Source organism: Amblyomma maculatum, chromosome 6 (assembly GCF_055883805.1).
Source record: "Amblyomma maculatum isolate TAMU_Amacu chromosome 6, ASM5588380v1, whole genome shotgun sequence".
In the NCBI taxonomy this organism is placed as follows: domain Eukaryota; kingdom Metazoa; phylum Arthropoda; class Arachnida; order Ixodida; family Ixodidae; genus Amblyomma; species Amblyomma maculatum.
The window spans coordinates 67,707,632-67,732,353 of NC_139349.1; the positions used below are offsets into that span (position 1 = coordinate 67,707,632).

Below are 24,722 nucleotides of genomic sequence, written 5' to 3' on the forward strand. Positions count from 1 at the left end.
TAGTGTGGCAATGAGGAACGTAAAGGCTGCGCGATAAACTAGAACTGGCACCTGCGTCTTAAACAGTCGCGTGTTTAAAAACACATTACTGCTTTAAAAATGGACTTTTCGAGGTTAAAAACGCTACTTCCTGGATACTGCTCCTTCCCCGCTACAGGTGTAAGAAAAGGGAAGGTACAGGTGCGGCCATAATATAATGGAGCATGCTTCTCGTGTTTCAAAAATTATCACTCCTTCTGTAGAGAACACATGGTGGCCACTCGGATCCATTCGTGTGCGCACCTATGGCATGTGCTTACGAATGTGCAAGGTACTTCTTAATATTTGCTGCGTGACGCGTAACAAAATATTTTATCGCCGAGGCGTGCTCCATATTATTACGGCCGGGATTGTGTGTTAAGATATCGGAAGCGTGCAGAGTGAGTCAGGCAAATAACGCGATCTCATGACATTCTAGTCGAAATTAAGGAGAAAAAATGGGCATGTGGAGGTCATATGTAATGCGAAGGGAGAATATCCAGTGACCTAAGGATGACAGACTGAACTCGAAAGGAAGACAAGTGCAGCAAGGGGCTCTAGAAAGTTAGGCGGGCGGAGGAGATAATGAGGAAGCCTTGCGGGGATTAGATGCATGCGGCCCTGCAGTCGATTTCAGGCTGGTGGCGATTATGGTGATGATGAGGATGATGACTATGATAATGACATCGCAACATCACACTGGAGTTCTTTGCATTTCGCCTCCTTCAAAAGGTGGCCGGGTTCGAAACTTTGTGCTCTGGATCAGTAGCCGAAGGCCTGAGACACCTGTGGGTGCCAACGTCAAATCATATTCGTGAAACTTGATTGCAAGTGACGAGCTTCTTTATGGTTTTATGCGTTTTCTTTTTGCCAACAAGTAAAAGGTAAGTTTTATTTTTGTTGAAGAAATTGTGACAATGCTTTATTCATTTAAGCGAAATTCAAAACCAGACTTGCAGTGACCCACACACACAAAAACGCACTACAGTTTACTGCAGGTACCGTAGACATAGTCTACCCAGGGACAGCATGTCTCTTGCTAAAAGGCTGCCAAACAGGCTACCTTTGGTTACCAGTGCATTTGCTGAACGAGAAGTTCCTGAAATACGTCATCCTGAAAAATCGCAACCACATACATTACTGAAGGTGGAAACAGGGGCACATATACAGGAAAGCACAGGTGCGGGCGTAAGTAAACAGAGCACGCCATTCTGCCGTAAGTGTAATAGCGTGTTCTTAACCAGAAATGCAGAAACTCTGTTTATCAACGAAAAAAACTCACTATAATGTCAACTACAGCATGCCCGTACCACGTGCGTACCACTGTCGTGCACCTGCTTGCAAGTTGCACGTGCCATATTTCGATGAAGGAATGCGTCAAAATGTTGGAAGGCTATCGGGTGCTCCGTTTACTTTTAACCGCACTTGTACAAGTGATGACTCGACGAATGTCCCAGTGCGTGCTTCTTGCTTCTCGTCGAAGTCCTGCACGTGCAATGAGCAAATGCGAATGGACTGAATACGACGACTGTCCTTTCGTGTGGAAGAACTGCGCGCAATACATAGAGCAGCTTCCTCAGAGGCCAGGTGAGGGTATCCCAGCTGCTTGTATATGCTCCAGTCACAGCAGTCATGAACGCATTTCAACGTCACAGCGTACGTCATCAGGTGCATGTCTGCGCTGTATGCATACGGCCAACACTCATCCGAGGTGCACCAAAAACAGTTTCTCGCGCTTTTTTTTTTTTTTTTTTGCTTCACCTGTGACAGTTGCTGCTGCACGCATATTAATCTGCGTTCGTTAGACCTGCGAGCAACGTGATGAATTCGGGGCCGCGTTGGCCTTGACGTAGTAGACTGAGCCAATGCGCTTGCGGTCCTGGAACCAATCGCGGATGTCCCTGTGGCGGAAAGCGACCAGCGCCACCGCAAGCACCATGAGCAGCGTGACGAGTCCCGCGGTGACCACGAGCAGCCGCAGTGTCATGTGACCGTGGTGGTGCACCTCTTCTTGGCCCGCGGCCACCGGGCTCTGCTGCACGCAGTGCAGGTCCCGCTGGGTCAGATCCGGCACCGACAAACCGGACAGCTCGGCGGGCGAGGCGCACCTATGGAAATACAAATGAAAATTGGTTACGGCGAAAGGACCTCAAGCAACAGAATGAACGAATAAAATTGTTAAGCCAGAAATTGTGAGTGGAGTCCTTAGTCCAGGAAACCCAATTATCTGTCTCATCAGTTCTACCAGTGTTTTCTGGCTCTCCAGACGTGAGCTGGTGAGCATCTCCTCAACTGTGGGATTTTTTTTTTCTGTTTTTGATAAGCTATACGTCCTGATCTTTTTTACATGCCCACACAGTATGCCATGGATTCTTATATTCCTCACAAAACTGACGTTTTAGTTCATTATAACATGGAATATATGATATGTGTATGGTGGTGGCAGTGAAGATCTTCACTAGGTCTTCACCGCCTATCGTATGACTGCCCGCGAAGGGGCTTGGGGCATCCTCATTTCAGGACGTCATAGATGTTATAGCCCGCGTAATGGGAGCCTGTTGGGCCCCGAGATCGTAACAGCTAAGCAAGGTCGGCTCTTAGTCCTTTTGGGTGATTTTGGGGAGGGGGGAGCGGGGGGGGGGGGGGGGTGTTCTTCCTGCCAGACCACACCATGTCATAGACATCAACTGTCTCACCACAATGCTTGCACATGCCAGTGACCGCGGGCCAAAGTGCTGTAATATGACAGGGCAGAGCTACTGATATGTTTCCAGTAAGCGTAGAATTCGTTATCTCGCATTAATCAGGCCCTTGGCGGGGGTGGATATCGGCAGTGCAAGGAGCGATAGCATCTCACAATCGGCACTCGCAGTTCTCTTCGGTGGACACCTCTACTGCGTTGTAAAGAACGGAGTGAAAGGAAAAGGAAATGAAAATAGTTTTTTTTTCTTTTAGGTAATGAAAGCCGCAGTAACTGGCTCCCTTATCGGTGGGCACCACAACAACACCGTAAGGCAAAAACATTGCAATGAAAGAAGGAAGAAATAAGAAGGTTTTGTAGCGGAGGGTTCTGGAATAATCTGGACCACAGAGTGATCGAGCCACCGTAATATTCTTCCAGGTTCAGGGTAGGGATAAAAACGGAAGTTAAAAAATAACGAATATTGCCATAAGGAGTGGCTGAAGATTAATGCGCACCACCTGGGGTTTATTGGAGGGGAAAAAAAAGGAAAAGAAAAATGTACTGAACTGCCAATTGGCTCCGATAGAGCCACCACCGCTGCCTCGTGTGGACAAAGAAGAGTTGGCAGACGCGAGGAGAAATATTGAAAAAGGTGTACTAAAGATTGCGGGGATAGCTTAAAACTTCCTAAGAATGTGAAAGGGAAATCCCCTTCCACCGCGGCGTACCTCCTCGGTTTTCCGCGCCCGCGACTAGGCCCTGGTCTCATCAAAGATAAACACTGTCATTTTCTTTTTGCATTTCGCGTCTATCGAAACTCGCGGACCGCGGCTGAGATTTGATGCTGCGTCTTTAGTTAGGCTTGAGGAGACAAATACTATACAAATACCATAACCACAGAGGCACCCCGAGGGGCTTACTGCTGTCGCGTGCTGAATATCGTGGCTGCCAAAAGGCGGTCATTCGAGAGCCCATCCGTTGCTTTTTGGCACCAGAGTGAATTGTGTAATAATAAAACAATAAAAGTAGACGAGCGGGCCGTCAGCTGACGGTGAATTCAAAACAGGACAGATGACTATAAGTACGAAGGCAGAGAGAGAGAGAGAGAAAAGAGACCGGCAGTCTTTTTGTGCATTAGAACTTGGTCTTCGTTTCTTTTTATCCACGCTCTCCTGTATGATGCATGCACAGAAAACGCATTCTCGTTTTCACTGCTTGTCCTGGACGAATAGCGTTTATAATTGCAGATATCGCATTAACAATAATTAAACGATACGAGTGTAAGCAAGCAGCCCCAAATGAGAAAGCAGAACAGGAGAAGGACAATAAAGGAAAGTGGGCATATTTCTCTGAGAGTAATAACATTTACGCTTGAAGCGTTCCCAGTCACAGCCATTGACAGGGTAATGAATGTGTAACCTGAATCAGCGCCAATAAACCCACGAAACGTTGTCTTATACGTTTGCTTATTTCATACCCCCTTGCCCATCGCTTCCGCCACGCTTCCTTATGACTTCCTGCATGCTACGCGAGACACAACCAGGTCAACCATGTGAGATTCTGAACGACGTTCGGGTATTATAACTCGGTTTTGTCCGCGGTGTTGCGGTCATAATATACGAGAGCCACTCGGAATCTGAACTCGACGATTGACGAGTGAACTCGCTACCTTTGCCGACGACGAGCTGTCCTTTGTTTGTGGGCGCACGTTTGCCTTCACAAACTATGGGTTTAAATTATTGGCAGCCCATCTGATGTCAGCGTGACCCCGTTTAAGAATGTTACTCACACACTCATGTGACAATAATTGATAACTGAAGTATGGAGAGAGCTTGATGTAACTGTCGGATGTATTTAATATAGCACATAACAAAAGCGGTGCACTGTTGCTCACAACCTACGGCGAAACATATCAACCAGAAGCATCCAGAAAAGATATGTGTATGTCGTAAGAAGTTCTTGACATATTGTTGTCTGATTTCCTTTCCCTCGCTCATGTTCCTCACTTTCATGCATAATAATGTTCATTTGGCTATGACGTTACAGAACACACCGCTATGAAATGTCGCCATGTTAACGTTTCACCTACACTGGCAATGGCTGCATAGTGATAGTCACTCAGGTGGTGGTCTGATCATTTAATTTACACCTAACTGCCAGTAACGTTGATTCTTGCATATATTTTAGCGCCGTAAATTCGCCAACCTTTCTTAGATGACGTATGGGGCATGTCAATTGTTCCCAGCCCATAGTGTCCGTGCGAGTGTTATGTTGTGAGTCATTTGCGACACCCTCGAACCTCGAGATGATTGTGCTGGGTGGAAGTAACATTATATCCTTTGAAAATCTTTGTGGCCTGAGAATATTTAAAGCGCCCTGCACCACTCTTGCAAATTGTGCAGCTAGGCAAATATGTAATAAAGGCAAGCGGCACTTTTATATTATTTTACGTTTATGCAGTGAAAGCCAGGGGGAAAACGTTTGAAATAATGCCACCGTGGTTCCATTCTTCATCCTCCTCGACGTTGAATAAAAATTTGAAGCCCGCTTCCTAGGATGCATGCTTCAACAGTGTACAAAGTGACAACTGCAGTCCCAGGTACGGGTGGACAAGGAAGTTATCTTACGCAAAACAATCTATCATTGCTCTATCTGGCGGTGCGAGCGACTTCCATGGCGCATGAGAATGCAAAAAAAAAAAAAAAAAAGAGGGGAAATAGTTTCTGTAGGAATTAATACAAAGTACGCAGCAGGAACATATCGTAAACGAAAAAGAATGAGCGGAAAGCCCAGCCACCAATTACTAATTCGCTCAACAATTAAAATGCATTGAAATTCTGCGGCGCTAAAAACCGAATGTGCTGGCCTGCCAGCTCGGGTTTCAATACTATCGAAACTGAACGACGTGAAACAGCCGCACCGGCAGAAGAAAGCACTCGAGAATAATGCATAATCTGCGAAGGAACCTTAGAAGCGGTCGTCTCTTACGTAAATTTGGTGGTAAGTTCCGGAGCGAAGTGGCAGCCCTTGATCCATTGCAGCGAGCAGTTGCAGTGCCAAGGGTTGCCCCGCAGGTCCAAAACTCTTATGCTGCACCACTCGAAGGCGGCGAACGAAAGCGACGTTAGGTTGGCGTAGGCCAGGTACATCTCTTCAAGGGACTTGTTTTCTGGATCGATGTCAAAAGCCCCTGCGCCGATGAAGCTCAGGACAGGGTTGTTGGAGAGATCCAACACTTTCAAATGAGTGAGGCCCACGAAGGTCCCATCCTCCACAGCCTCCAGCTTGGGCATAGCCGACAGATGGAGTTCTTCTATGCCGTCGACACTGACGAAGGACTTGGGAGTGAGAATCGTGATAGGATTGTGTTCCAGGTGTAAAATCTTCAGGGACTTCGCACTACTCAGCGCCTTGGCAGGTACGTCCTCAAAATCGTTGTCGGAGAGCTCGAGGAGCTTTAGCGCCGGTAACTCGTGGAACACGTCTCTCGGAAGGGAACGAAGGCCGAGCATACGCAAGTCCAGGTGTTCCAGTCTGTGCAAGCTGCTAAGCCACGAGGAGTCAATGGACTTCAGAGTGTTTCCAGCAAGCACGAGCTTCTTGAGAGAGGGAAGCCCGGAAAATATTTTGGGCTGCAGAGTCTCTATGAAGTTGTCGGTCAGGTTCAACACCAAAAGGTTCTTGAGTCCCTCGAAGCACTCCGGACGCACATAAGCGATGTTGTTGTGACTCAGATCTAGAACTTCGAGTGATTCCAGAGCTGAAAAAGTGCCACCTGGCAGCTCGCTGATGCGATTAAAGTGCAAGTCAAGCACTTCAAGTGCTTGTAGCTTCGGGAACCTAGTTAATTCGCTAATTATGTTGTGGCTGGCGTCGATCCCTACCACAGTATCGTCCATTTCTGGAAGCCTCTGAAGAGTGTGGTTCGCGCACCGGAGGAAGACTTCCCCGGCATCGTCGAACACGGTGCACGTGCAACCGGAGGCCTGGCACATGTCCTTGGTGTTCGCCGTGGAAGGTGAAGCGAGCAGCACGAGTAGCGACAGAGGTAGAACTGCCTTTTTATCCATGGTTAACCTAAAAGGCAATCATCACGCAGAGCAAGTAGTCAGTAAGCTCGAAAACGTCCAAATAAGATGTTTCACGATCTCTGAAAGCTTTTCGAACTATGCATATGCTTTTCGCTGCAGTAAGTGTTAGTTGGCGAACGCTTTTAAATTCGATTTTGGTTTTGCAGCCTGTTTGCAATCGTGTATTTTAACTATTTCTCTTGCTTAAAAACACTGTAGACTCAATTTTACACTAAGGTATTAGTTGAACACTGTTTTCTTTTTATTTCCAACATTGCCACAATAAGGTTGCAGTAAAATAAATATGGGAGGGTTAATTCGGCTAAGAGTCGAATGCAACAGCATAAGATGCATGGAGACGTATATCTTTCGGGTCTTCGATCTGCCAGATTAACCTCAACTATAGACCGTTTTCGCGGCGAGGAGGAAAATAACCTCGAACCGGAACGCGGTGCGCGGCTCCTCCTGTCTGTATGTGGGGACTCGGGGATAGCAGCGGGGGCGGCAGGGCATTCTACGGAGAAAGGGCACACGTTGCAGTCTTTTGCGCACAGAGTGTATTGAATAGCCACAAAGTATCTAAGCCGATTAGCTGATGTGAGCGATGTGCTTTCTTTCCCTGTTCTTTCTTCTTTCGCCCCTTTCTTTCCTTCATTTCCCTGATCGTTTCATTTCCGCCGGCCGCAGTTTAGCTGCTAAGAGCTGCCGCGGTTAACGCAATCTTTTTTTTTTTTTTTACTCAGTTGTTTGCATTAACCAAAAAATAACAACCAAAAGGAGATGATTAACAGAAGATAAAAGATTAACAGCGGTGGTATGCGCGTGCGTCGCTCTACACTGTTCCACTTGCAACTCACTCAATTGGGTGAAGACGAGCAGCTTCTGAATTTCAAGCCCCAACCGAAAATGTTTCGCTTTGGCAGCCTTTCGTGTGAGTTCCGAACACTGTGTTTGTAGAGTAGGGACCGGAAAAACTGAATATCCGTGCAACAACGGCAGACTTTGGGCGACAAGCGGATGATATTCCTTGCGGCAAATATTTACGAGATGCCGCCAGGTAAAGAACTATTTCGATTCAGTCACCCGAGGTTAATGCAAGTATGTAAGAACCTGTCCCACTTCAAGACAACGATATCCTAATAAATTGGTTGTCAACTTATTTAGTGAAACAACGCTAAAATATTTTTTTTTAAACACGCATCTCGTAAGAATTTGCTGCCGATAATAAATGGGAATATGATCATAGGAATAGCAGCGATTGCTTGCAGTAAGCAAACCTTGCGACGAAAAATGGACTATATAATTGTCGACAAAAGCAACTTTCGATGAGGTCATTATGGGACATAATTTAAGGTCCCTATTCCATAGGTATCATTTGTCCATTTTATCTTGTATTTTAATGTCAGCATGATGGCAGCGTCAGACAAACGCAACTAACGCTCAGTCAGAGAAATTGCAGGATAGCAGCTTCCGCTGTTGACAAGTCATCGCCACTCCCCGCACATACCGGCAAACAGGTGGTTGAGTCATGTAGGCAATGCTGAAATCCGATTGCCTGGTAGTGGACGCTTGAACACCCTGCCTGATTGTAACCCAACAAAAGTAGCCAGGGTAGAGTAAATGGATCCGAAATGGATAATGGATACTTAGGAATAGAACCCCAGTGGAGGTGTGGGAACTTCCGCAGTAGCCGCTCAAGCAGTAAAGAGTATATGAATGATCCCAACAAATCTAGCGCGATTAGCATTGCTCCTAAACGTGACATGAAACGGCTACATTCGCTTTCTTTCTTTCCTCAAATTGTTACGGTAAGCCGTCTCTAGAAATCTTTTAAAAATAAAAAGTAGATCGAAAGCTGCCATCACTGCCAGTAGTGCGCCGCCGCCTCTCTGTGCCACATAAAAGTTACACACTAATTGTAATCAGGCTTGTAGCCTTCAGCCGACCTGATCAGAAACAATTTTTTTTGTCATTCCTGACCGAATGGCTTCGCTGCTACTGAAAACTTTTTTTTTCTTTCAGCTAGGTACTTTCAGAAAGCAGACATTTGCACGCGAAAGCTCCAAAATGCCGATTTCCGCTACTTGTCGCCTGTTCCGCGGATGGGACCCCACATACCAGCATGGCGGTTGCTCACAACTCGGCCGCTAGATGGCGCCACATACACAAAATGGCAGCGCCCATGATAAACGGTCTATAGCTGCTACAGATTTCTGTAATCGCAGACAAAAATGTTTTTGACACTTTTTTTAGCATTTCTTTTTTTTTTTATTTTTTTTTAGCATTACCATCATCGCTCCGGCCATATATCACGCTACCAGCGTACCTGCAAGCTTGACCATGTCTAATGGTTTCATGGTGTACGTCACACATACCGGCGACCAATGAACGCTCAGTGGTATCACCTGACACCAACAAGCACCTGTCAATTGAGCCATGTCGTGTAGTCTCGTGAGTCGTGACACAACACACTCTGCCGGCATATCAGCGTTCGGTCACGTCACCCGCCAGAATACCTGCGACTTTTCAGCAGTGGCATAAAGCAGGTAGTTTATATGAACTACAATTAACTTTAACTGATTCAATTGATTGCGGAAAGTGGCTTTTTAAGATGACTTAATTATGACACCGCTTTTGAGGACGCCCGATTTACCGACTTCATATATTCCAAGGACCAAGCATTTGGAGGTGTCACTTGTTGACAACCACCTGCCAAGGCACCTGACAAAGCTGGTCGCGTGACGTCACGCACTCCGGTAACCAATCAGCGCTAGTCTATGTAACCTGCCGGTGCACCTAGCTGCTAGTTGTGGCATGTAGAGGTTGGTTTATATTCAGTTTCAATTCACTGAAAATCATTGACTAAGTCGTACGAGCAGGTGACTGTTGGCAGGTGATTTTATGATGTCGCTTCTTGAAGTGACGCCACTTTTTGAGGGACACCGTGGGTTTCCTGACGGTATACACCCCTGTGACCAGTCAGCACTCGGCCACATCACATGTCAGTTGTCACTTGCCAGATAGTGGCCACGTGTGAAAAACGGCGGCAGAGGCCCCACTAGTGATATTGCATTATTAAGAGAGAATCAACATCACTGCTCATGTAACGCCTTGTCAAACATTTAGAGCGCAAGGTGTTTGATTATCACCCGTTATATACTGGGTTTTTAGTAGCAACCGTGGAAGTTCTAAGCTTCGTTTGGTTTAGAGGAGGTTTAAACCGCGCAGAACTGTGCAGAGGAGTATAGAAGTACTATCTATTCTTTCTATATATCATTTACCAAAAAGTTCTATATTAGCAGGACGCTACCGCGCATATTTTTCTGTCCAAGTGAATAAACCCACCGGCCGTTACAGCTCTGCCAGTTAATATAGCTAACGCCGTTGCGCAGTAACTCTTTCTCTTTAAGTTCATCATTTTTCCGATACAAGATGTTGATAGAACTCGGGAATGAGTATACTGTGTCTAGCTAGACTCAACGGCATTAAAATAATCTCAATATTACAATGATAATCAACATTTATTTGAAGTGACCAAGGATAAGGCTAAGGTCTTTGACTGGAGCACGATATACAAAACAACGTAGAAACGTTATTACACGCAAACACACACACAAAAAAACGCGGACAATAAAACACTGAGCTGGCCAAATGATAAAAAAAAAAAAACGTTGTAAGCAAAACCCGTAAATCAAGACAAAAGCGTGGAAAAAAGGCAAAGCAATTCAAAAAAGAACACATAGTGTACCAGGCATCTGCCTCTGTGCATTTTTCAATTAAATTACGAGGAAAAGAGAGAACAGATGGAGAAAGCGAAAAACTGAAGTAGCGGTGATTTAGTCCCCCCCCGTAAAATATCTCATAGTCCAAAACATCAATAACAAGTAGAGCAGCGCAATTCTCAGTGAATTCGAGAAAGAGGGCATAAAGCCTCGAAATATGTTTAGATAATCTTTCAGTGGAAGTGTCAACTCTGCATATTGTTACGCGGTGCAGCGATGTGACACTGTGACATGGTAGAAACAGGACGACGTGATGACATGAATATGAGGTAAGCTGTAATGGCCAGCGGGCCTATATATAGCACGGGCATTCCATGCCCACGCCGCTGCCCACTTCGTCGTACCCTTACCGTAGCAATATGCACGACATATTTTCAGAAAAAACAAACTGACTAGGGAAGTTTTCTCTGAAACGAAAGTTCAGAAATTAAGCCTGAACAAGCTCTCGCACCAAAATCACCACAAGCAAGCTTGTAAAGGAAAATCGTATGTAACTCTCCTGAGGGTTCCTATATAAAAAGATAACAGTGTTTGCCGGCAGTGGTCCAGCCAGACACTACCGTATCACGAGATGTGTGCTTTTATCAGCCAACCCATCTCGCTACGTAATCTCGCGTTGACTCGTTTGCGCGCAGGCTCGTGCAGAAAGCTAAAACGCTTCTGCTATAGTTTAATGTTCTTGATTACGGCCGATAAAGATACCGAAAACAAGCGCCCTTAACACTTCGTATTTGCTTTCACTATCGGCTAAAATATATGCGAGCACCGTTTTTTGCTATGGGTGGCATAGTGCAAGACTCCAAAGCCTCATATCCTGAAGCAATCTTGTTGAAACGCGATTCATATAAAGAAAAAAAATTTTGGCCTGATCTTGCGTTTTTCAGAAGATAAATTTTGTTGAGCAACCTTATATGGCAGATAATTATTCAAGAATAAGGAAATCATTTGTGACGACTTCTGTCGTTATCGTGTCCGAACTCCTGCGGCGGCCATTCTGGAACCTAGGTAGAACTTCACGCGTGAACAAAGGAGAAAGTTTCAACAAGGTCCACGCGGTTGGCACCGCGGTGTCTAGTAGTAGCACCAAACTTTGTTTCTTTTTACTTGTTTCCTTGTGACACAGGAAACCACATTGTTTCAACTACGTTAAAAAACAATGATGCTATCGGGCTTTGGTCGACAGACCTCGCTAATCCAACACAAAGCCGAAGCAGTTAAGCAGACATATTATAGGCCATACTGATTTCGTAATACATACGAAACACTCTTCATGATAGCAAATGGAAAGCAAACTACTTCAGCGTGCGTTCACTGGGGTACAAAAAATTAAAAGAAGGAAAATCACGTTACCTTTTGTAAGAATCAAGCGCTGAGATTGTCAGAGTGTATTCACATGTTCAACGCAGTCCGAAAGAAGGGGATGTGTTTCATAGGCGCAGCCTTTGTTGGCTTGGTAGGTGTCCACCTATGGGCTCCTGCTTCGGCGTGAAGACAAACGCACGGCGTGTTTTGCCCGCGGTTATCGCCTCCCGCCCAGACTCCAGAGTACAAGTTTTCGCCCCTCCTGAGGCAACAGCTAAGGCTCTCAAATGCAGCACATATCGGCGGACCGTCCGAAGAGGAAGGCCCGCGCGCGGTGCAGATAATCTCGCTGCTCGGCCCATAAGTGCCCCCGTCGGTAGACACCGAGGACGGAGATAGGCTCGGCTAAGAGAGCCGTATAGGTGACGGCACACAAGATAAGAACGTGACGCACTATAATGCCAAGATACAGAGTGTTGATGGAACGCAGCAGGCGTGCAGTATGGAGCTTGCATTGTAGAGCGATACCTAATTGCCGTTCAAGCGAGAAAACGGTCGCATTTTATTTGCATGAGGAACTATGGAAGACATGACGCAGCAGGCGGACATCATTAGATCAAGTCACTCAGCATAAAACTAAGGTTTTAACTTATACATCCGCTATAATTAGCGCTTTAAAAATTGCTCGCACTTATATTTACCTTCACTGCCCATATGCTTTGTTCGCTTCTTGTCTTATGTTGTACGACATAACCATGCATAGTAGCAGGGAAGATAACTGGTCTAGTTGATAAAAGTATACGTGAAAGACCCAAAGCAAACAGACCTGGTACAGAAATAACATGATGCATAATAGGACAGGGCTATTGTTGTTTCAGGTTTACTATATTCCTGCACGTGTAATAGTGATTTTACAAAGCCAGCAGCTAGCTAATGATGGTGGTTATTGAAATAGGTGTTCGCATCACACTCTAAATTAGAGCTTTAAAGAAGAAACAGAGATATACGTCTAGCATTTAATCAAAAGAGCTTCGCGTTTTTCTTACATTACGATGTGCCAAGATGCTAATTTTCTTGCTTTGTATTGCTTTTGTTCTCGCGAAGCAGTTTTGCATGCCGTTTTGTGCGTAAATGTTATTTACAGAGCCGATCATATTTTTCCAGCGCTCCATGCATACGGGGTGCTGCAGGGCAAATTCTTCATGTAGCTGTTTTGTTAGGGGCAACGAGCGTCTGTCTGTGCGATCCAAGTGACTTTGCTGCTGCGCTGCAGCACAAGTATGAGTAAAAAATCAGTACCTCATTCAGAAATTCAAATTTATTCCACCACACATCACTGTCGAAGCCTTCTAGACAATTGGGAGCGACTATGTACGTCATCCACCGCACGCTATTATGCTTCAACCCTATGTGCTTAGATGTTCCGAGTCCTGAACTGCTCTTACAGATTGCTACAGTTGGTCACACGCGTCATGCAGTATTGATTTCGAGTCTTTCCATCTCGAAAGCATTGTTCGGAATGGCTTTTTCTCTAGCAGTATATATCTTCTTGTTACCGGCGTATTGACCCTTCTAGGTTAGCACAAGATAATAAATTTCTCCCGGCCGTATGCCCCAACACACTGCGTGATCGACAACCAGGTGCGCGCACTCACGAAGCATCGTTCTTGGGATTGACGTGTGAGTAGTGGACAGTGCTGTACCGAGCGTCCTTTTGTAGGCGACGCCTCCTCCCCCGCCAGATGCACACGGCGGCGGCCAACGTGACAGAGAGCGCGCACACACCAGCAGTCGCCAACACCAGCTTGTTGCTGGCAGTCTCCTCGAACCGTTGCAGCAGTCTTTGGCTTAGAGGGCAGCTCATTTCAGACGGTTTCACGTGTCCAATGGCCCTTCCAGCCAGGGGCGCTGGACCGCTACATCTGGCAAACACAAGAGCACAACATCCAAGGAGGGAAGCTATCAAAAGTCGTGCAGTCAGAAGCGACGGTGTGATACACTGGGCGTGGAATGATTCTCTTACTGCCTCTGACAGCAATCGTGTCAAAGTGAGCCAGAAATTGGTATACCTGGCCACATCATAAACTACAACATGATGGGCGGACATAGATGCCAAACACGGTGGAATAGCTCAGCTGAACTAATCAGTACTTAAATGATGCAAATGCAACAGTGTGAGAAAACGAAGCGAACTTTTTTCCTGCATAAACAATCACGCACGAATCACCTCTTGAAGATTAGAATGTTTGCGCCCCAATTTGTTCCCACTTTACTTATTCTAAGAAAGCGAGCTAAAAACAGAAGCATCGTGAGTAGCTATAGCACCGTTATGTCTTGGGTACTTATGTCCAATTAACTTGGAAACTTTGATCACTAATCTTGGACTAGCAGGAAACACACCAGCCTTCTGAAGACAGCTGAATCAACATCTTTGGCATGTACCATCATTCTCACTATATCAATGGCTGTCTCCAATAATCCTAATATCTATAAGAGGTTTTTGCTTACCTTAAATATTGCGTCACATTACAGCTTCTCATCCAGAGCAGCTGGCAGTCGCATAGCCACGGATTGCCCTCAAGGTTGAGCAATCCTGCGTCACAAAGTCCACTGAACGCGTAATCTAGCGTCTGCAAGCTGTTATTGGTCGCCAAGAGCCTGAGCACTGGCGACTTTACCCACTGAAAAGCAGAGTCACTTATCACCTTCAACCGCACATTGTTGCTTATGTTGACAAGAGCCAGGCGCTTCATGTTCCATAGGCTGCCCTTATCGACGCTTTCAAGGCGTGGCATGAGACTCAAGTGAAGCTCTTCCAAGTTTCTTGCGCCGGACAGGGACGTCCTGCTCAAGCTCACAACGGGATTCTGGTCCATCCTGAGAATCCGAAGATTTCGTGCGCTCACCAGAGCGTTCGGAACGTCGGTGAAGTCGTTTTCAGAAAGGTCAATCGCGTGCAGCCTGGGAGCGAGCAGAAAGGCATCGGCAGCCAAGTTGTAAGCGCCTATAGCACGCAGTTCCAGTACTTCGAGCACGTCCAGGTTCTTGAACCACGAGTTGTCAACGTATTTCAGCTGGTTCCCAGACAGTCTCAGTACCTTCAGATTTGGAACCCTGTGGAAAACGTAACGCTCCAATTTCCGAAGGTCGTTCCAACTAAGGTCCAAGTTTCGAAGGGATTCCAAGCCGTCCAGATCGTCGGCAGCTAGTGAAGCTAGACAGTTGTGGCTGATGTCGAGGTTCTGCAGGAAATTTGCGTGGGCAAAAGTGCCACGCAATATTGCTCTTACGTGGTTGTGGCATAGCGTGACCTTGATAAGACTGCGGGCGCCGAGTGATGGAACGCTGTCAATAGAATTGAAGCTGACGTCGAGTTCTTCAGTGTTTTCAGGGATCGGCTGGGGAAAACTATGCAGTTGCTGGTGTGCGCATGAGATCACTGTTAAGTTGTCCCAGCACTGACAGGAACGCGGACAAACCGCAGTGGATACAAGACCTCCGTGAGCTGATGACCAGACCACAATGAAAGCAAGAAAAGTGATCTTCATTCCTGCAGGAGAAAGAATCAGAGGTCAATGGCTTTTTAGTAGAAACTCTGTCCTCAACTTAAAGCATACTGATTTTTCATTTACATTTATCCGGACAACGGTCAGGGAGAGAATAATTTTAATTTACCAACTACAACTTTCGTATACCTTGCGTTAGTTTCTGACTGGAACGATATAGCATGAATGATTCATTCCAACTGCTTATTTTTATTTTGTCTTTCAACATTCGTTTTATTGTCTGGCACAATAATACAAAAACCAGCTATCACCAAAAGCCTTCTGCCGCGAAAAGTTCATCCCGACTTTATAAAACAATATCGTCAGTGTTCTATTTCCAAGGACACTTGGTATCATGCGCTGGCTGTTTTTGTACAAGATTTAGACCACATGTCCGATCGTCCTGTTAAGCTAACTGCCGAAATTAGATACGTTAAAAATTTTCCAATCACCAAAACCGAGTTTGTCATCAGTTAGCGACAAAGGATGCCCCAGTATGTGTGCTCGCTGCCACCGAATGACCATGCCAAGAAGAGAATTAAGAGTAGAGAGAGAGGGAGAAAGAGAGAGAATGAAAGAGATAGAAGAGAAAGTGTTTAGATCCCTTGGATTCAGCACACGGAAATTTGTTTAGGATCACGCTTCACGGCAAAATTAAAAATATAGCAGCAAGCAGTCCTCATCGTGATTCACTTCTTTCTTAACGTCAAAACTGAATTAAAGGTTCTCAAACAACGTGACATGTATTTTAGGTTATTTTGAGCACCACAGAATTCCTACTTACTCGAAAAATCTAGAAAGCGGTGTTAATATTATATGTAGTGTTTAAAATCATCGTCGCTAGAGTGCGTTATTCCTATAGAGCTTATGTTTGTTACGATATCTGCATTTATAGGCGGTTTTAGCGCTAATCAGAGTAGTTAACATTGTAGTTACCGTTCTTTGTCAGTATAAAATGCCGCAAACGAGAACTTGACTGGCGTAACCACTGACCAATTATAAATTATATGATCCGGTTCAGTGGTCTGCCAAATGAAAATGTTGGGCAATGATAATACAGCACCTGTATAGTAACGTGATCCAAGCAAAAGCGTGTGTGCGTGTGTGAAGGGGGGGAGGGGGTTATAATAGATGTTATGAACCATACGAGCTCTATAGTAAGCATATGGTGATATGCAGCTCTCACAGCCATTCCCCCCCTTTTTTTTTCGGGGATAAAGTGAAAATATTTGAAATTGTGATTATGAAAAATTAAGAAATTTATTCTCAAGCAAGTATTACGCGCAGGCTACTATCCCAATTATGTCAAACATCACAGGACATTTCTTATTTTGAGAACTCTTCGCCGGTGTGGCCTTCTAGGGCAATGCCTGATGACAACGGCGAGCATGATGCTAACAATGGCGATGCCTGATGATAATCATAGTACAGCCACCTCTCGTGTCACTGTACATGACTTCAAAGTGAAATCAAACGAGAAACGATAACTTTCCGTTACAGTGAAAACGTGCAAAGCTAAGGGAATTATACACAATTCTCTTATGTCCATTTAAGTGGCGATTATTGCTTCCACGCTGATTTATGTGAATGACAGAAGACTGGCGAATGAATGAAGAATACGTGCGTCGAAGCAGCAGTAGATGCTTCGTTGTGCAGAGACAGTGTCCTCCATATATAATCTGACAGCAATGGGGGGCGGGGTCCTTATTACTGCCAGATTACACCTGTATCTCCGAACTGTCTGTCGTATACGTACCACTCCCGTAATTCGGCAATTTTGTTTTGTACTGGCAGATTGAATATATTGGGTTATTTTGCTTGACGGAACTAGAAATTACTAATTCAACACAGTAGGAAATATCAGCGAGATTGGGGCTTGTCGACTACGAGGATGAGGTGTCATATCTTGTTTCTAGAATAGGCATAAAAATACGTAGGGCCTCGTTCTAACCTTGTCCCAATTATTCGGCAAGTTTAGAACCTATTCGATACGTTTTGAATTGAATTAACCAACATTATTTGATTTGTTGGAGGAATTTAATAAAATGACATTCGATTTGCTTTTCGAAATTTTTGAACCTTCGCAATGATATGTTGTTTTCCACCGACGTCATTTCGTTTCGTATTAGTGTAAGTGGCTAATTTGTTCTGGAGGATAGCTTAGTTAAGGGCAATGTAGATGTCTTCACCTGCATCTGAACGTACACCACCAGTGCTTAGTTTGCGTGTTCTTTTTTTCATTGCAACAACATAATTGAGCCATCTGAGCAGGACCGACAGATGCCCGAAGAAAACCCGACGAAGCACCGCAGATACTTTCTTTGTGCCATCGTTTCACGTATGCATGACACATGTAATCAACCTTTCACATTAGCTTGTATGGCGCTAAAACTGATCTCTCGGTTAAAACGCACACATCTAGAACGCTTCGGTGAAAAACTTCCCGACATGATAGCACGTACAATGGTCTTTGCCTTAGTAAGTTATGCAGTCTCTCGTTCCTGTCAAGATAGGACACAGGTTGACGAGCGAAGAAAGCAGGGCGAAATCTCACCGTGCCTGCTATGCATGTCCAACGCTTGAACGCAAGGGCATGCACAGAAACGAGCAAGCAACCCAAACAAGAGCACTGTAACCCAAACGCAGCAGCTAAATGTAACTGTCCTAGCATACGAACCGCACAGTGTATTTAGACAATAGCGCTGGGAATTGCTTTTGTTGTCCGACTGCATACCTCACACTTGAGGAACTGATAAACAATGCTACCTGAGGTGCTCTCAGATTTCGCACTACAATGCTAGGCGCATATGTATGCCCACGAGGAGACCTACGTACCTGACTAGATTGTGCGTCAAGCCGCGTCCCAGGCTGTGGATTTGGCAGCAGCGCCGGTGTGTGGTCGCCGCCTTCGTCGATAAAGCGGCTCGAGAGTTACGGGCGCCACGAGCGTCGTTATCGCCCCTTATCTCGCCTCATGGAGGCTTCTCCAACACACAGCCGCGCAGAGGCAAACTCGGATGCGTTGCTGCTGCCCCACCTGAGGACATGCCTGAACGCCAAGAATTCCCGTGCGTTTCCGCTCCCACGGCGGGAGCTTTCATTGAACAGCCGCACCGGATCACGAGGCAGCCTGGGACGTTGAGGCGTAGTTGGCATTAAACAGGCGAAAACCGACGTGTGTATAGAGCAAATAGATGACCGTTCACCATATACATGCGACCAGAAGTGGCGCTTTCTGCAAGTGACAGGATGTTGCCGTCAGGACCAGTTATAGTACAAACGAGTATCAGCCACATAACATTGCACTTTTTGCAATTCAGTTTCGTGGCACAAACACCTCATCTATATACGTGTGAATTAAAAAAAAAAACATGGTGTTGTAATTTAATTTCAGTGACACAATGACGGTTCTATCAGCCTTAGCACTGAAACGCACAATACGCACAGGCGCGTACTAATCGAAGGGAGTGCCCGAGACCCCACACTCGCACGAAATCCAACTCGACCCCCCCCCCCCCCCCCCCCCCCCGTGCTGAATACAAAAAAAAAAAAAAAAAAAATACCTTTCGCCCCTTCCGGAAATTCTCGGCTACGTGTCTGGCACATTCTAGTGGTCGACATATACACAGCGCTACGCGACGGGGAGCTCCGAACTGTGCTCCGTTTAGTTACACGATGCCGCTCGTATATCGTGACTTACATAACGTCGCTATGCAGTTCGGGACTGGCGTGGAAAACTCAGTAAGAATGCGATAACAGCACATGGAGTGCACATAGACTCTTCTCTTTAAAGCCTCAGCTATATACTCTTCGCACTGCAACTAGACCTTACTGTAACCTCCATGGCCATTTACGCGCGCGTTTTACCTACAGCAGCCGGAGCGGAGACGCGGTCAATGATGTCACCCCACGTGACGGGGTGCGGAGAGGCCATATGAGCAGCTGCGGCACGAGCTCGAAGGCTCTCCGCTGTGACACCACGTGACTAAGCTAGGGGCCAGGGGTTTAACAACCTTTGCCGAAGATTGGTGGCTCACTTTCGCCATGGCTGAGATGCGTGCCGGTTAGAGTGCATGCACCATCGTTTCGACACAGGCGTCATAAGTTTAACCGTATTAAATGTTTTTTTTTTGTTTGTTTTTTTTTTTAATCTGGGGCACGAACCTTCCGTACAGTGAGTGAAGGCTGGGCCAATATAATTCGCAGTATCAACAAACAGACTTTGTTACAAACTTAAGCAATGCTTAAGCTGAAAGATGGTCTCAGAGTTCGTAGTTAGCAGCACGGTAAGTTTCATCCAGCTTGTTTATGGTATACCTCTTCGCGTTGCGGTAAATTTAATGTCTGGCTCCAACTTTGGGCACACTTTAAAAAATACGCAGGGAGCATCGCGATTGGCAGGAATTATTTCCGGACCCCGATATCATTTTGCCCGGTAGTGCTGTTATTTCATGTGCGGTTGTAGAAAATGAAAAGGAGAGTTTAACGCACAAATTATTTCTTGGTCGCCACCTCAGTCTGTGCGCGTCCAAATTCTGAGCCCTGCTCTTGGAGTCCATCCTGCTTTAAATTCTGATCTGAAGTAAGGCTTCGGTATGGCCGACCACATCCAGCTTGTAACCCAGCAAGGCAGTTACTGCACGCCTTTAATTCCGTAGAAACCAAAATGTCATTTTCATATCATGTTTGAGTTTTCCTACCGTCAAACCGCACTGTTAGGAAAAAGAACCCCAATTGGGAATGGAATCATGGCCAGTGAAAGACATACAGGGCCTTGTTCTTAATTTTTTCTTTCGTGAGATCACCCTCCATTTGTCATTATTTCGCGCAATAGCCTAAATGCGTCGCAAAAAAGGCGTCGCCGACTGTCGCCGATGTAGTTGGCCGTGAACAAATAACCGTGATTGGTTGACAAATCCATGACGTCTCAACCACAATCATCGCGCTGTAATTTCAAACACTCCATTACGGTAAACGTGACGTGATGCGTGAACGAAAGTGGTTAATACATAACATGCGTTGTGAATGGTCACCACATATCTCAAGTGACGATGTAACTTTTAGAAAGAACTGATTTCATTTAAGGAAAATAATTTAAGGCTTCAGGTGGCATCGAAATGCGGTTTCAGCTTGGCGACAAGCGGATATTTATACACGTGTAATGCAGTCTCTCGCGTGCAGTGGTAGGCTAATACTGTATGCCAATGATTGTGTGTGTGATTAGAGAGGACCACAGGCCGCTGTCGCGCCAAGCTTTTAAGTCGGAGCTTGAGTGCCCATTTAATTGTGTTGTTGATTGCACTTTCTTTTTCTTGTGAAATGACTGCACAAACAATCGACGGTAATTCCGATGCACTAAATATGTCCATTTGCCATTAACAATTCAATCATTAAACAAGTCAGTAATGAATATTACAGCTGTGGTGTTTTTACAACAATGATACCGTTATGCGAAAACAAAAATTTCAGCTGACTGATACGTTTCAGTTTCGGAACATTGGCAATTAAAAAAAAAAAAAAAAGTGAGTGTAAAAATGAGTAAAAACGTGTTGAGAGCGTGACAGTATTCATGCCTGAAGTCTGCTCTTCCTGCTTCGATCTCCTCCTCCGTCCCTTGACATATATTAGGTTGAGGCATGAAAAGGAAAGAAAAATAAAGAGCCTCTGCCAGTGCCACAAAGTATAACGGGCTTATCCGTCCCTTGACAGTCCATCAATCCTGCTTCTCGTCGCATATACGCCGAGCCAAAGCAGCCGCCGGAACTGCCTTTTTAGAGATATACTTCCGTCGTCGCCCCGCCGTCTGTGTAAATTTTCCACAACTATTCTGCCGCCGCTCAAATGGATGGATGGATGGAATATAGGAGCGTCCCCTTTGAAACGGGGTGGTAGCAGTAGCTATCATGCTCATTTTTCTCCCTATATCCTATTATTGATTTAGATTGGTTAACTAATTCATCATTCTATTTATTAAATTTTGTTCCTACATTACTAACATTATGTCACTTCTCTGCTTTTAAGCCACCAATCTTCCAGTCGTTTTTTGCTAGTTTCCACCGCCGGTTTATTCACCCGGCCACTGTTATCTCTAAACCCCAGAGCTTCAGAAACAGTGATTGCGCCTGCACCAACTTCCGGATGGATACCATTACATTCGAGTATAATATGGTCAATTGTTTCACTGGAGTTTCCACATACAGCACATGCGTCATCTCCATTGTTAAATTTCTTTTTGTAGCTGCGTGTTCTAAGGCACCCTGATCTAGCTTCAAAAAGTAGGGCACTGCCTCTTTAGTTATCAAAGAAATCTTCCTTCCTGATCTGCATTTTCCACTTTCGGTATAATTCCACACTCTGTTTCTTTTCCATCGAATTTATCCAATTTTTACCTTCTGTGTTTTTCACCTGTTGCTTAATGCTCTTTATTTCTCCGTCCTTGCTACTAGCATACTTACTAGTTAGTTTCCTAGTTCTTTTCCTCCATTGTGAGTCAACGCTTTTTAGGTAAAGGTATTTAAATACTTTAGCTGCCCATCTGTTACTGTCCAATTTTCTCAGGCGTTGCTCATATAATATTTTACTCTGAGCTTCCCGTACTTCGAAAGATGTCCAGCCCATATCTCCCTGTACCGCCTCATTTGTAGTTTTGCCGTGGGCACCTAGTGCTAATCGTCCAACGGATCTCTGATTTGTTTCTAATGTCGACTGTACCTCTGATTTTAGGCACAAAACCGCATTTCCGAAAGTAAATCCGGGCACCATAATTCCTTTCCAAATACCCCTCAAAACCTCATGCCTTTTGTATCCCCACAATGCCTTATGCTTCATTATCCCGGCATTCCTTCGCCCCTTTGGCCTTAAGTGATTGCTCGTGCTTTCCAATGTATGCCAATCCTTCGTTTACCCATACCCCCAGATATTTATATTCTGCTACTCTAGGTATTTCATGGCCTTGTATTTTAAGACCCTGATCAGTTGAGCCGTTGAAAATCATCAGACCCGACTTAACGGCGCTGAAACTGAAGCCTAGAGCGTCCTCTTCGTCTCCGCATTACTTAACTAGAGTTTGCAATTCTTCCAGACTCTCAGCTAGCAGCACAATATCGTCTGCATACATCAAACCGGGGGGGGGGGGGGGGGGGGGGGGGTGCGCTGCTCTACTGCCTTTCCACCTAATCTATATGACAGGTTAAAGCCTAGGTTCCTGTCTTGTATCCTCCGTTCCAGGTTTATCACATAAAGCATGAACAGCACCGGTGATAGAGGACAGCCTTGTCTTAATCCTTTGCATACTTTGACATCCTCCGTACTTCTTATCCCTTCCCACGTAATTTCTACTTTGTTATCCCGGTATATTTCCTGTAGGAACTCTATTATCTCATAACCGATACCTTCTTCTTTTAATATGTTCCACAGGAGTTCCCTGCTTACGTTGTCGTACGCCCCGTTTATGTCCAGGAAGGCCAAATACAAAGGTCTATTTTCCACTCTAGATATTTCGATGCATTGGGTAAGCACGAACAGGCTATCATCTAAGCGCCTACCATTTCTAAAACCGTTCTGAAGTTCTCCGAGTATCTTGTTACTTTCAACCCATACTTGCACCTTTAATTTCACCGCCTGCATGGCTAACCTGTACATTACAGATGTTATGGTAATCGGCCTGTAGGATTTGAATCTTGAATCCGATCTTGCTTTCTTTGATTCTTCTTCCCTAGCCAGCTTATATGGTTCCAGAATTTTCTTGCTCCGCCTCTAGAGGCATCGTGTATATCAGCCATCCAGCGATCAGTGGACTGTCTTATTTTACTTTGGACGAGGGCCTGCACTTGAAGTTTCTTTTGTCGATATGATTCCCATTTTTGGTCGATTTCCTCCTGAGAAGCCTGTGCTTTCTTTGCCATTCGGTGTTCCCTTGAAGCAGCCCGTCGTTGTTCAATAGCTTCCCTGATTTCCTTATTCCACCAGCTCCGTGGCTTCCTCTTTCCATTCCAGCGGTTTGCTACTTTAACCTCCTGAATTTTACTCCTTATGAGTAGTTCTACCTGTTCATAATCCCAGTCTTCCATGGGGCTTTCCTCTATTGCTTCCTCTATGTCTGCTGCTATCTGCGCTATTTGATCGTCGTTTAATTTTGCGTTTAAGTTTTCTCTAAGTTCCATTTCTCTTTTCATCAAGGGCCCCATCTGCAGACTAATACGTTTATGATCGCTTCCCAGACTACACTCCCCTTCTTCGTCTATTTCCATTTTTGTGACCTTGCTATAAATTTCCTGTGACATTAGACAATAGTCAATGGTCGTCTGCCTGTTGCGGAATTCCCACGTGATTTGGCCTTCACATTTTGTTTCTCTATTTACTATAACTAGATCGTGTCGCTCATAGAAATCTAGCATTAGCTTGCCGTTACAATCCGTGTATCCATCCAGATCGTCGATGTGGCCGTTCATGTCCCCCAGTAGAATAATATTGGCCCCGTTTCCAAACTGGCTTATATCGTCACTGAGACATTCAACAAGATCCCTGTTTTCTTACCTGCATTGATGTCCTGTTCCTAAATAAACTACCCCTAGCTATGTCCTTATGCCGGCAATTGTTCCTGAAACCCAGATATGTTCTTTACAAGATGATTTAATTATTTGCCAATTTGTTCCCTGGTGTATCAACATACCTACCCCTCCACCCTTTCTTTCCGTTCTCGTTCTGTTGCAACCTTCCCAGACGTAGCCTTCTATAAACGGCGGATCTTCTAGATCCCTGAGATGAGTCTCGCAAAGAGCGTACACACCTATTTTGTCATCCTTCAACTGCTGTTCTATCTCTAGCCATTTCGCTCTTTTTCTACCTCCTTGCATGTTTATGTAGCTGATCCTAGTGTTAAATTTCTTTTTTTGTACTTTTCTTTCTCGACCTACTCTTTGCCATTTTTGGGGGCTCAGCCTCCATTATTACACTTTCTTCTGCTTCACTTCTAACTAGCTCTGTGCGCGGAGTCCTCGCGGACCCCCTAAAAAAGCTACAGCCCTGCCTGCCAGGCGCCAGCCGATCTCTGCTCCCACCCTTCTGTTAAAATGAATGCCATCTCGCTGAAAAGCCCTACCAAAACCTGCTTTATGTACCTCCCTGTTTACCTCAACCACTTCGAAACGCTTCTCCAGGCTTAACTTTATGTCCTGATTAACTGTCACCACGTCCTTTTCCATCTTTCCGTTCAATCCTAGCACCTCTGGTACTATGCATACAACTATCTGCGTCTGCTACGACAATCTACGAACGTCTGCGCACCATCTAGCGGCGAGCCAGACACCGCGCGCGGCCATGA

The 24,722-nt window shown here is 45.3% G+C and overlaps 2 protein-coding genes across 2 annotated transcripts; both read right to left on the minus strand.

Moving 5' to 3' along the window:
• Positions 1 to 907: 907 nt before the first annotated feature.
• Positions 908 to 12,199, minus strand: LOC146185946 (uncharacterized). Its single transcript, XM_084606867.1, has 3 exons — positions 11,904 to 12,199; positions 5,690 to 6,778; positions 908 to 2,126 (listed from the first exon to the last, which is right to left on the minus strand). Exons 2-3 carry the CDS (start codon positions 6,769 to 6,771, stop codon positions 1,820 to 1,822), a joined length of 1,389 nt encoding a protein of 462 aa, XP_084462993.1. The 5' UTR covers positions 6,772 to 6,778; positions 11,904 to 12,199; the 3' UTR covers positions 908 to 1,819.
• A 954-nt stretch (positions 12,200 to 13,153) lies between these two features.
• On the minus strand, positions 13,154 to 18,307 carry LOC146185947 (tsukushi-like). The gene is made up of 3 exons (XM_084606868.1): positions 18,236 to 18,307; positions 14,364 to 15,405; positions 13,154 to 13,777 (listed from the first exon to the last, which is right to left on the minus strand). The coding sequence occupies exons 2-3, from the start codon at positions 15,401 to 15,403 to the stop codon at positions 13,507 to 13,509; spliced, it is 1,311 nt and encodes a 436-aa protein (XP_084462994.1). The 5' UTR covers positions 15,404 to 15,405; positions 18,236 to 18,307; the 3' UTR covers positions 13,154 to 13,506.
• Between the last annotated feature and the right edge of the window lie 6,415 nt (positions 18,308 to 24,722).